The sequence below is a fragment of the Phocoena sinus genome, chromosome 9, assembly GCF_008692025.1.
Source record: "Phocoena sinus isolate mPhoSin1 chromosome 9, mPhoSin1.pri, whole genome shotgun sequence".
Taxonomy (NCBI): domain Eukaryota; kingdom Metazoa; phylum Chordata; class Mammalia; order Artiodactyla; family Phocoenidae; genus Phocoena; species Phocoena sinus.
The window spans coordinates 16,256,089-16,270,007 of NC_045771.1; the positions used below are offsets into that span (position 1 = coordinate 16,256,089).

General features: G+C 40.7%; 1 protein-coding gene across 2 annotated transcripts in view; it reads left to right on the plus strand.

Annotated features, from left to right (window-relative positions):
- Positions 1–13,919, plus strand: part of PTN (pleiotrophin) — a 100,754-nt gene that overhangs the window by 71,007 nt on the left and 15,828 nt on the right. For both annotated transcript variants that reach the window (XM_032643028.1, XM_032643027.1), the window contains exons 2-4: positions 2,627–2,742; positions 3,633–3,806; positions 5,974–6,135. In XM_032643028.1, the coding sequence (XP_032498919.1) occupies positions 2,628–2,742; positions 3,633–3,806; positions 5,974–6,135 (451 nt within the window). In that variant the 5' untranslated portion in view covers position 2,627. The remainder of the gene's footprint in view (positions 1–2,626; positions 2,743–3,632; positions 3,807–5,973; positions 6,136–13,919) is intronic.

The window sequence follows — 13,919 nt, forward strand, 5'->3', positions numbered from 1 at the left end:
TAAGTAAATTATTCAAAAGAACTGAGCTGACTTAGCAAGGCTTATTCTGCCACTGTTTTATTTCCCTCCGTGTGAAAAATAAGTCATGATCCCGACCACTTCCTTAAGGTCAATGTTCTTGCCTCCATGCTCATCTAGCAACTGTTGGATAGCAGGCAGGGTTAAACCATATACAGATGCTTTTGCCTTTGTTTGATGCTAAGGACAAATAAACAATCAACTATGCAAATGCTACAAGCAAGGGAAACTGTTATCTACACATGTTTAATTACCCAAGTTTTTACCACGGTACCAAGGCACCAGCATGCTACTTGGGCTTTTGGATAATTTGAGTCATCTCTTTTCTAAACTCCCTTACTCTCTCCTTTTAAATAACCATTTTTTCATTTGCTCTACCCAAAAAAATCTTAAGCTATCAAAATAGAGGCTTAAACAGAATGGTAGGCAAAACAGGAGGGAAGGGAAAAGAGGTTGAGAAGATTCTCCAACTCACACCTATTGCTGATCACACACTTTACACGTTTTCCCTGTACACATGGAATTGCATGCATTTTTCTTTAGAACATCTAAAAGCTGAAATTAACCGCTTGCCCACTAATTAAGATTCCAAATTTTTCTGAATCAATAGGAGAAATAACATAGACTAGAGTGCACTTCCGTTCTACCAACTCTCATCCCAATTCCTCTCTCCTTCCTTCCTCTCTGCTCCCACTATATAGTTAAGATCACTTGTTTAATAGACCATTCTATGACTCAAAAGAAATTTTTGGTCAGGAAATTCTGGCCCATGTGGGATTTTTTTTTTCTTGAAATTAAGTGAATTTAACTTGATTGAGAGAAAGCTTTTTGGAAATAATTATAAAAGTAAGAACTTAGCAATGTCAAACTAGAAATGCTGAGGTTAAAATAGCCAGCAGTAGCACCTTTCTATTAATAACTCTGTGTGTGTGTGTTATTTATGGAAGAGTTCTTTCTGTTTCTGCCAAGTGGCCATGTTTCCTCAGTGACATTTCTTTACAAGGCTCTGCAAGCATCTCTCCATTGCTTGGTAAGAAAGTTCTCTCAAGAGCTGTGCTTTCATGATGGAAATTTCTGAATTCTCATCTAATTCACAATCTAAATATTTCAGGTATTCAAAGGTAATTGTGAAACATAAAGGTGTATTCCAACTTGGAAAGAAATACATTAAAATTTTAAAGTTCTGAATTTAAAAGTTAACTTACCCTTTAAGAAAGTTCAGATGAAAAGTTTCTGCCACCAAAGTGGTTAGTCACTGAGAGTATGTTCTTGGACAGCCTTTGGAGAAAACAACAGAAGACCTTCACCTTGGTTCACATTGCACCTAATAATTGTAAATGACGCATGGCTAAGTGATATATGTATAGTAGTGTAGATGTACCAGGGTACTCAACTCTGAGAAGGCTTGCCAACCAGTACATCCAGATTGGCTTCTCATATAGTTCATGTCCAATGAGAGTCATAGGAAAAGTCTCAGCATCAGTAGGAACTCTTCTGTCTGACCATCAGTGAAGTATAGTTATAAAAATTTAGCATTAAGAGGAAGAACAAAACACCTAATTTTAGATTTTAGAAAGTAATGGAGATGCTGAGTAGCTGTGTAGGATGTAAGATTCATTGAAAGGACCAAACGACCAAAATACTAACTTTAACTGATAGATGAAATATGCTTCATCCATACAATGGAATCTAGAGTCATCAATTAAAAAAACACTAATAAGGGATAGCATTTCCAATGTCACAGAAAGGGGGAAAAATTCACGGACAAGGACATCATTTCATAGATGTGTTTGAATGAGGAAAAGCAAATTGCATAATAGGGTGATCTCAATCCCTTATATGTGTGACGTTTTATTGTTTACATTCATGAGAATGTAAAATTATCTAAACAGTCTATACGATCTATACTTCTGGAAGAAAGATTCTCAGAGTTAATGACCATATGTTATTACTGTCATTTTTATATGAAGTATAAAACACCATGAACATACCAGATAGAGATAAATGACTGCCAGGTGAGTTGCTGCGGCCAGTGAGTTGGTGTAGCTTCAAGAAGTGGGCTGTCCTGGGGCTTGAACTGAGACTTCCCAAGTTTGCTTAGCAAGGCAATCATACTGCCACTAGGCTGTCACAAATGACTTTAAGTTCTAAGGGAGTCTTCATAATGTTATCCTGGGATTTTTATTCATATCAAATGTGGAGAATTTCAAATGATGAGTAAGTGTAAGCTCTTCATTCCGTCCTAGAATTTAGTGGATTTTCAGCACATGTGAGTTTAGAAGTGTTTTTGCGATAGATCAAAGGTGTGCTAGCTCTTCTTCTGTTTTGGGCTTTACTCTTCAGTGGACCAATGAATAATAGAACTATGATGATAAGATAGTCATGATGATGGAAACGATAAAAAAAAATCTGAGATGTTGGTCATCACTGATGCCTCTGAAGGTAACAGCGAACATACTTGCACAGGTAATCCATTCATTGTGTCCATTCAGAGTATCCACGTGGGCTACAACACCATGGCTGTTTTTGCGAATTGTCGGGAGTTATAAGGATGACTATAGTTACTTCGGTTGACACCACCTTCTTCTGTCTCTCTGTTTGTTCCTAGAATGCAGACTCAACAGTACCTGCAGCAGCGTCGGAAATTTGCAGCTGCCTTCCTGGCATTTATCTTCATTTTAGCAGCTGTGGATACTGCTGAAGCAGGAAAGAAAGAGAAACCAGGTAAGCAATATGGTTATGAACACAAAACTCTTCACTGATTCACATCCATCTAATCCAACTACCTGATTTTTGTCTTTCCTCCTTCCCTCCCTCCCTCCTTTTCTTTCTTCCCCCCTTCCTTCCTTCCAAGTATTTAAAGGAACCTAAGTGACATCCCCTCTGATTCCACCCCACACTCTAAGTCCTGAAGTATAGGCGGCGATCATTAACTATTGACTGAAATAATAATGATCATATTAACAGCTACAACATACAGAAAATGGACCAGCAATCAAGTGTTTTACTTATGTTGACACTCTTCCTCAAAAAGAGTCCGGCAAGCAAGTTTTGCTTTATCTCATATTTACAAAGGAGGAAACTGAACCTTAGAGAGGATAAAGCACCTTTTCTGTGTCACTCACAATGTCATAAGGAGGCTGTGGAGCTGACAGTCTATTACATCTGTGGTCCACCACATTTAATTTATGCTATTCCATCTATAAGACAGAGAAAGGGACATTGACATGCATTGAAATGGCTAATCTGACAACTGTTACTTCTCAAAGAATATTTTCTCATTTTTTAGGTTTAACTGACTTTGATCGTCTTTTCTTTTTCAGAAATGTTTACTTCTAAAAGATGTCAGTAAATCACTTAGCACAGTCCCTGGCACATAGTAAGAGTTAAATGAATATTAGTTCTAGCTCCTTAGGTTTCTTTCTCCATTCTCTTGGTCATTGGTTGACTCAATCATTCAGCTAACACCTATCGAGTTCCTACTCTTTACTGGACACTGAAGATAGAGGTTAAAAGCACAACCATGCAGTTATGGAGCTCAGGAATTAACTTGGTTATATCTAGCAGTTAAAGAGTTTTCTGGACGTTGATTGTTTTTCCTTCTGCCCTTTCAGAAAAGAAAGTGAAGAAGTCCGACTGTGGAGAATGGCAGTGGAGTGTGTGTGTGCCCACCAGTGGGGACTGTGGGCTGGGCACCCGGGAGGGCACCCGGACCGGAGCTGAGTGTAAACAAACCATGAAGACCCAGAGATGTAAGATCCCCTGCAACTGGAAAAAGCAATTTGGAGGTAAATCCCACCCTTTCTGTCCTATTGATTTAGTTGTCCACCCTGAGATAATTCTGTCATTCTTCCATCAGGCATCTTTTTGAGGTTGACTCTATTTATTATTTTAACAAGTTTATTTTATCAGATGCAAAATAACCAAGCATCTTGCCTAACCCCAGGTCCCTCATTTTCAATTCTACCCGAATTTGGGGCCAGACAGTTTTTTGTCCTGGAGGGAGGGCTGTCCTGTGCATTGTAGGATAATTAACTGCATCTCTGACTTCTACCCACTAGTTTCTTGTGGTGCTCCCCACCTCACCAACTGCACCAACTGAAAATATCTCCAGATATCGCTGCATGTTTCCTTTCGGTGGGCGTGTCAGAATAGTCCCTGACTGAGGCCACTGTCTTACCAAAATGGACAGAAAATATGCCCTTGATCCCTCCTAGCAGTGTTCTCTTTCCTTCTTCTATTTCTAGATTCCTTTGATCTTCCCTTCCTCTTTTCTTACTTATTCTCCTCCTCCTCCAGGTCTCTTTCTATTACTTCCAGGCCCTCTCTCTCTTTTTTTTCCCTCCCCACTCTCCACACTGTTTCATAGATTTACTTACCAGATCCAGCAGGGCTACTATGAACCACTTTTCACAGATTTTCTCTCACTGACTATTGCCAGTTTCATGCTGACCTCATCTCCTTATTTGAGAAGGAATCTTTCACACTTCCAACTTTAAACCCACCACTGAACACCCAAATCGCCTGTTTTTTCACATTCTAGATTCTTTGTCTTTCTCAGTCATAGTGGGACACAATGCCCCAAATATTCTCACTGGTTTACAGAAATGTGCTTTGGCCTATTGATCAATGGAGAAGGACAATGAATATACGCACTATATCTTTTTCATTCTCTACAACCTTTGGGGTTATAACTTTTTATGAATGGAGGTAAATTCTATAAAGGCATGGTGAAATTCAGGTACATTTGATCTTAAATTCTATACGGGTACCCTAAAGAACTACATGCAAAATGTCCTAAAAAGTGTGTCTTAAAGGTCTTATACCTAGAATATATAAAGAGCTCTCAAAACTAACAATCCAATTAGAAAGTGGGCAAAAGACATGAACAAACATTTTACTGAAGAGGATATATAGGTGGCAAATAAACACCTGAAAAGATGTTCACCATCTTTTCTCCATTAGGAAAATACAAATGAAAACCAAGAGACATCACTATATACTACACACCTATCAGAACGGCTAAAATTAGAAATAACCTCAATTGCTAGCGAGGATGCAGAGAAACTAAATCATTCATACATTGGTGATGGGAAGACAGAATCGTAGAGCCACACTGGCAAAGAGTATGGCAGTTTTTCACAAAACTGAACTTGTGTTTACCATACAATGCAGTGGTTTCACTCTTAGGCATTTATCCTAGAGAAATGGAAATTTATGTTCTTATAAAAACCTATACATGAATGTATATAGCAGCTTTAGCGGTTACCAAAAGTTGGGAATGACCCAGATAATCTTTCAGCTGGTGAATGGTTAAACAAACTGGGGTACATCCATACCATGGAGGATTCCTCAACAAAGGAACAGACTATTGATTAATACAACTTGGATGGACCTTCAGGAAATTTTGCTGAGCAAAACAAGCCAGTCTCAAAAGATTACATACTGTATGATTCCGTTTATATAACATTCGTAAAATGACACAGTTACAGAGGTGGAGAACAGATTAGTAATTGCCAAGGGTTAAGGAGGTAGGAAAGGAAGAAGGAAACTAAGTTCTGACTGTAAAAGGATAACCCGAGGGACCCTTGTGTTAGAAGTTGTTTGAATACTAACGGTGGGGGTACTCACTCTTACCTACACATGTGATAAAGTCACAGAGGATTAAATGTGCACACGTACATATACACCAATGAGTGCAGGTGAAACTGGGGAAACCTAAATAACATCTATGGACTGTGTCCACGTCAATTTCCTAGTGGCGCTATTGGACTATAGCTATGCAGGATATCACCACTGAGGGAAACGGGGTGCAGGGTATATGGGATCTCTCTGTATTATTTCTTGCATGTGAACCTACAATTACCTCACTACAAAAAGTTAACAAAAGTGTCTATTTTCATGGCACTCCAAGAGGAACTCACAGATTTCTGTTTGGTCCTACCCTGCCTCTAGCGGAGTGCAAATACCAGTTCCAGGCCTGGGGAGAATGTGACCTGAACACGGCCTTGAAGACCAGAACTGGAAGCCTGAAGCGAGCCCTCCACAACGCTGACTGTCAGAAGACAGTCACCATCTCCAAGCCCTGTGGCAAACTGACTAAGCCCAAACCTCAAGGTAGGTTCCTGCCTTTGAACCATAATTTTTTTTTTTTTTAAAGAAGATGTTGGGGGTAGGACTTTATTAATTAATTAATTTGTTTTTGCTGTGTTGGGTCTTCGTTTCTGTGCGAGGGCTTTCTCTAGTTGTGGCAAGCAGGGGCCACTCTTCATCGCGGTGCGCGGGCCTCACTATCGCGGCCTCTCTTGTTGCGGAGCACAGGCTCCAGACGCGCTGGCTCAGTACTTGTGGCTCACGGGCCTAGTTGCTCCGTGGCATGTGGGATCCTCCCAGACCAGGGCTCGAACCCGTGTCCCCTGCATTAGCAGGCAGATTCTCAACCACTGCGCCACCAGGGAAGCCCCTGAACCATAATTTTAATCTGAGTGGATTGACGGACTCAGGCAGGATCTTCAGATGTGCAAACTCAAATTTTCCAGAAGGAAATCTTGGGTGAATTACCTTTAGAAAGGGACTGAGAAAGGCTCATATATTGAGCATCGTACAAGTACTTTTCAGCAGGCAACTGATGAATTCAAATTGAAGTCCTCTGCACAGATGGGGGGGTAGGAACAGTCTCCTCGCACAAATAAACAACTTAGCAAAACAGGCCAATTAAGACAGCTGCATGGTGACTATATATTTCAAGCCCTAAATCAGGACTACATCCTGACAAGTATGGACAAACTTAGAAAGATCAAGAGGCTGAAAATTAAAAATCAAGTCTCTCCTAGATTATCAACATATATAGTTTTCATGAAATCAGTTAAATTATTTTATATTTTTCCTTTTTCTACCACATAACTTGATAGGTTCTGTATTTCTAATATTTTTTTCAGAGCCTTTATATTTGTTTAGTTAGATTAGCTTACCAACTACATTTATCATGGAATTTCAGAATTACGTAGAGCTATCTTTCTATCCATTCCCAGAAAGTCAGACTCTGCTCTCATGCTGGAGAAAGTAAACCAAACCAAATATCATGGCCATGGTTTCATACAAATAGAATCCCAGCTGAGGGAAGACAAAGAGGTGTTAAACTCTTTTATTTCATTGTTGTATGGGCTGAGTTATTTCCCCCAAAATTCAAATGCTGAAGTCCTAACCCACAGCACCTCAGAATGTGACTGTATGTGGAGAGAGAGCCTTTAAAGAGGAGATCAGAGTTAAATGAAGTCATATGGGTGGACCTATTCCAATATGACTGGCATATAAGAAGAGGAGATTAGGACACAGACGGACACACAAGGAAGACCATGTGAAGACACAGGGAGAAGACAGCCATCTACAAGCTAGTGAGCAAGGCCTCAGAAGAAATCAGCCCTGCTGACATCTCCATTTTGGACTTCTGGGCTCCAGAACTGTGAGAAAATCAATTTCTATTATTTAAGCCACGCACTCTTTGGTTCGGCGTATGGCAGCCCTAGCAACTGAATACAGTGGGCCTCAGTGAACTCTGCATTAAAATATCTCCTTGGCCTTTGCTCATTTTTGATTCTAAAATGGACCTGAAAATTCATACGGGCTAGATTAATTATAAGGAGAAACTCAGAAAAATGAAATCCATAATAAATGAATATAAGAATATCCCCAGAAACTGGGGAGGGATTGGCTGACTTGCCACTGATGGTCAGGAAGGACCCCTTTCACAGGCCTCACTCTTTTAGCCTCTGATGAGGTGGTCCATAGAAATGGTTACCTCCCGCTTCAGGATGGCTAGAAGCAGGGTGGACCTGTAGGTGAATGTTTAGGATTCAGGCTGCTCTTTCCAGAGCAGGGAAGCCTCTGCTGACTGTAGTGCATATCTGGAAGGCATGACGTGGAGCTAGGGTTAGGGCACTGAGTTCGTGTGCCAACTGTACAAATGTCACTCATCTGGAGACAACTACACAGATCTAATGGAAATCAGTGGCCTTATCTATTCAGTGAGATAGTCCCCAAAGTGGAAGAACTAACAGATACAGTTTTCAAAGTAACTGATTTTTAACCTAGGCAGCGAACCAACATCTTCAGCATAAATATAGAGTGGGAAAAGAAAAGGGATTGAAGACGTCTCTATGTTCCAGTCCAGTGGTTCTCAACCTGGGCTGCACACACAATTTTCTATGGGAACTTATAAAAGTCCCAGTACCCAAGTATAACCCAGACCAACTAAATCAGCATCGGTCATTTTGAAAATTAAAATGTTCTTTAGGAGATTTCAGTATCAACTAAAATTGAGACTTACTGCCCTAGTGTGAAATTCATAGACACACACACACACACACACACATACACAAGCACACATGCCATCCTTGTTCTCTCCTGCGGTGAGAGAAACTGCAGCTTAATGGATGGGGAGGAAAAAAATGGGATCGTGATTAAGTAGGTGGTGGATGATGGTGGGGCTGGGTGAATATGGGGAATGTTGAAAAGTTTGGAATCTATCGGACAAAATGGGAACGTGATTAAAAAAGACTCCTCAGAATATTTGATAAATACATTAAGTGAGGCTCCTTTTTAATTGGACTGGTGAATAGTTCACCGTTTTACATTTCCCATTTAGTGATATGTAATGAAGGTTAAAAGTCTGATTCAGGCTTGAAAAATAGTGGTAAAAATATTTCAAGTGTGTAGACATTCTGTAATTTTTTATGTCAAAAATTAAGGTAGATAATTAATTGAAAATGGAATTACCCTGAGGTCTGTGTTTCACAACATTACCAGTTATGCATTTCGTAGGTCATTAAAATGTAATCTTCTTTTTGTGCATAACATACCTTTGTTAAAACTAATCTTTTCCCTCTCAACAGTGGAGGGTTCTATGAATCCTGTTTTGGCACCAGGAACTCTGCACAAAGAATAATCTTATCCTACGAGTTGAGCTAGGGAGACATGTCAGATAGAAGGTTTTCTTAATGGGATTCACTCACACTTCGCCACACATCATTATCCTCCTCATGAAACACATCATCAGGTTCTGGGATTTTTTTGTCTGTTTTTTTTTGTTTTATAAAACTCTTTTGCTCGGTTACTGGCCTCTTGTTTTGGGAAATGGTAGTGGATCAATATGCAAAGTGCATGATTTTCAGTGTGAAAAACATGCTGTTTAAATTTTAGAATGGAATATGAAGATGTTGGGAAGGCTGTGACAACCCAGCATGAAATCGAGGAAAGATGGGGAAACATCCCCCTTGTGGGATAATCGTTGTGACTTGATTATTAAAAAGGCTAAAAGATTAAAAGACTTGCTTGGGGAGAGGAGAGAACGGACGCATGGACACAGTGGGAGAGGGGGAGGGTGGGATGAATTGGGAGATTAGTTTTGACATAAATACACTACCATGTGTAAAATAGCTAGTGGGAACCTGCAGTATAGCACAGGGAGCTCAGCTCAGTTCTCTGTGATGACCTATATGGACGGGATGGTGGGGGGGGGGAATGGGAGGGAGGTCCAAGAGAGAGGGGAGATATGTATACATATAGCTGATTCATTTCATTGTATAGCAGAAACTAACACAACATTGTAAAACAATTATACTCCAATTAAAATAAAATAAAATAAAATAAAATAAAGTACTGGGGGAGAAAAAAAGACGTGCTTGGGGAGAGGAGGCGCTTAATATCTAGAATTGCCATCTAAACTTTGGGAAATTACTAAATTACTAAATATCCCACTTGCTTTGGTTAAAAATTGTCTTAAAATTCATTACACTCCATTCTAACAGCATTACCTTTTGAGGTGGAGAAGCGGTCCTTCCTATGGCTGTGTCAATATTGTACAAACTCTGTTCTCTAGCCTTGGTCCACACTTTCAGTGATACCAGATATCAGGTTGGAAATCCTTATCTAAAGGTTCTCTTGTGTTGGAATCCCACTTAATCTGAAGAGAGGTTTTAGTCATTCACTTCTATATTACATACACAGAAGAAGGGAGACTATTGATGTTCTAATGTAGACATAAGAGTTGAAAGATGCAAAATTGGAATGTAGCTTTCCTGGGGACGGGACAGATTGCTCTGGGGAAGGTCATTGATTGACTGAAAGGTTACAACTGGAATTTGCTTAATTGCTGCCAGAATCCGGCAGGGAGACATTGGTGAGCAATTGTGTGGGCTCTTGAGATTTTAATTTCTTAGGAAAAGAGATTGAGAGCATTAATTAAAATTTGTCATTGAGAAAATCCCGTATCTGTCAGAGTTTTTAGCCGCAGCAAGATCTTTTCTAGCTAATGAAGCAGGAAGGGGTTGATTGAAGAGTATTATATAGCTCACACAATCTCTGCAAGGGCCAGAGGATTTGACTTGGATCCATCAACATTGCAGAGAAGGCAAGAGATTCAAGAGAAATCACACCATACGGGACTGATAGAGCAGAGACCCTCTTGTTGAAATTACCCACTGCTCAGCACATATAATACTAAGAATTGGACACTGGAAACTTCACCTTCCCTGTACCCCTAAAACCAGACACATCCACCTCCTTTCTTGCCAAAATGTCCAATATCCCCAAATTCGGCCTTATTTTCTACTTGTTCACTTCTCCCTCTAAGACTCATTTAAGAGTGCCTGCATGGTAGAAAGTAGGTCCCATAAAATTCTGTTGTAAGAGCGTCTGGGAAATGTCTATAACTTTCCAAACTCTGCCTGTAAATATGAGAAGAGAAGCTGAAAGGGATATGAATTGCTCTTCAGTAAGTGATCCTTCAGGGAGTATGTGTTGGCGTATATCATCAGACCTACCCTTCTCTCCTGTCGGTCTAGAAGAGGCATTGATGACATTTCTTGGAGAGAAAGCTGCCCAGAGTAATCATATTGGATCAGTTGAGTACTCAACTGTAGAGAGAGTGAGGTCTTTCCTTCTTGGAACCACCAGTCATTCTTTGTTGAGTCATTTCAGTCTGAAAATAACGCACAGGAATAATTGAGCTGTGGCCAGTCTGGGCTGACAGTGCTATATCAAAGATCAGAGCAGAGAACCCTTCGGAGGGCAAATCACTGTTCTCCAAGACACAAGTGTTTCTCAGTGGTCCCCCTGGAGGATGGACTCACTGTAGAATTAGAAGATGGCCGAGCTGAATGGGACTCAGGATGGGCCCTTCTGTGGGGAAGCTGTGGTCCTCCAGGCAGTGCTGTCTGCAGGAGCAGGTACAGCCCAGGGGAGCAGGCTGCTGGTAGCTATCACCAGAGTGCAGAGTCAAAGATGAGGCCAAGGTGGGGGCTTGTGTGGAAGGCACCTAGGTGAACTGAGATTTTCCTATAGGTGCCACAAATGATATAGCCTAATGACCATCTTGGATCGTTCTAGAATCTTGAGTTATGATTGACCTGGAAATTATTAGTTGCTTTATAAACAAGATACATAAATATTGTGAAGTATTGTGAAACTCCTTTTGATACTGACAGGCCAGTTTGGCATATATCTGCTTCCGAGTTTGCCTGACAGAAGGGTATTCACAAATGGTTTCTGGGGTGGGCAGAGGGAGAAGCACATGGATGGACGTCTGTGCACAAGTGGTCCAGGCAAGAGTGTTAATCCCTCTTGCTGTCCTGTCCACCAATTCATGCTCTGCTGGTACCAAGTCCTTGTTAAACTTCCCTGCTCTCGATAACCCTAATTCCTTTTAGTTCTTCCCAGGCCTTTCTAAAAGTTTTGCCATGTTGCTGCTCTCTCTTTTTGGATGATTTCCTAGCCCTCTCAGGTTTGGCAATTCATCTTTAAAGATCAAAAGGACAGCAACCATTTAAGTGTGAGATTCAGCTGTGTGCAGGACACAGCATTTAGCAACTGATCATTAAATGGGAAAGGGGGTCAGTAAAGTGATATTCCCAGCATTCTCAATTCTCTCCCGCTAAGTAGATTCTTTTGTTAGTTCTTTTAAAGATAAAAGATGCTCCCCAACATTTCTTTCTATTTTCTGGGCTCTGACATCCCTTGGGATTGAGCATGCAGCCCTCTGTGGATGAGCTTTGCTAGGCTGACAGACTTTTAACTGTGCTGAGAGAGGTGAACGCACAGAATCCCACTGTAGGCCAGCCTGGAACGTGCTCCCTCACCTCTAAGACCCCTGATGCGGTTCATGGCTGCTGCCCTTGTATTTGACCAGAAAGAGGCAGCCTGGGGCATCTTATGGGGATTTTGTTCTTTTTGATCAGAGGGAAACGCTCTTATTCAGTTTGGCCTCAAGGTTTTCATTTCTTTTTTATTCTGCTTGTGGAAATCTTTGAATGTCTATTTTATTTCCCATCCATGATACTGTTCTTGAAGTGAGAAAATCTAATTCTGCAACTTTCTTATTAGAATATCTGTTTTGTCTTCTGTAAACTAAAGTCTTCAATGAATATCTCATAGCACTATTGTAAAGGTGAAGTAATTTATGTAAAAATGCCTGATAAATGTGCAGTGTTTTTCAGACTGTTTCCTTCCTTCCAAATGGATTTCTTGAGGTGGGGGTTTCCCTCAGCACCTTTTCAGGCAAGAGAATTATGGTGATTACAATGATAGTAATTACAGTTCATATTTCATGAGAGCCTAGTAGGTTTTGATTATAGCTGGGTACATTGCTCACACATTGTGTCATTGAATATTCACAAAAACTCTGTGAAATAGTTACTATGATCATCCCCAATTTTATGTATAAGGAAACTATGGCTTAGAGAAGTGAGATGCCTAGCGTAAGGTGATACAGCTAATAGGCAGAGGAGCCAGGACTTAAATACAAGGCAGCCTGACTCTAGATCTCCTGCATTAAGTACAGCTCCTACCCCTGTATCTATGCAACATGGGCATCTCAGTTTCTTATCTAAGAAAGGTAATGAATTTCAGACCCACTTATTCTTCCTAAAATCCCTCTTTTATCCTCACTTCCACCAGCAACAGAATCAGATCCTGGCTCGTTAGCAGGACGTGATCATCCAGTTTGGCTCCTGCCAGATCCTTGTTCCTGGCATTGCCTGTATACTCTGCCTTAGCCACATCAAACTCCCAGAGATGGCCGAACGGGCCATGAACTCTTATATGTCCATTTCTCTGCACCTATGGTTGTAGAAACCTGGAACTTGTTCTCCTTCTTCTATACTTCATACATTTCATTCTGTAAAACCCAGCTCGTTCACTGAGCAAGTATTTATGGAGTGGGTTCTATAGGCTAGAGTTAGCACCAGGGATAAATCAGTGACCTGTACAGACCTATAGTGCAACAGGAAAAACAGGAGGATACATCCCAGTGGACTGCTCAGAGCACAAAGGCTATGAAGGAGAGCAGCATGCTGTCCCTTGGCATTGTTTCCAATTTATTCATTTATTTATAAAATCTATTAAGAGCCTATAGTGGTAAAGGTTGTATGTTAGGTGCTACTGATATTAAACAAGTGTCCTTCCCTCTTACTGCTATGTTCTAGTGGTGGTGGTGGGTAGATAACAGTGACCAAAATAAATAACTAGTAATTAAAATTAGAACTACATATTAGAGTAAGTGGTCTTAAAATCTAAAGAGCCAACTGTCCGAGTGACCAAAAGGGAAGGGGGCTGGGGGCTAAGTTAGATAGAGAAACTGGGGAAAGCTCCTTTGAGGGGTAACTTTTGAACTTGGACTTGAAGACATAGAGCAGCTAGCCATACTAATGTTCTAAATGAAACAAGGGGAAGTTCAAAGTCCTGAGGCCAAAAAGAGCTTGTTTTGTTCAAGGATTAGAAAAGAGATCAATATGAGAACTTGACAGACTTCCCTTCCCGAGCCTTGAGGCGCTGCCTTTTCTCTGAGGGCTGGCTCCTCTGATAAGACTTTCATCCCTGCCTCTGCCGTGAGTGCATGTCTGCCTTGC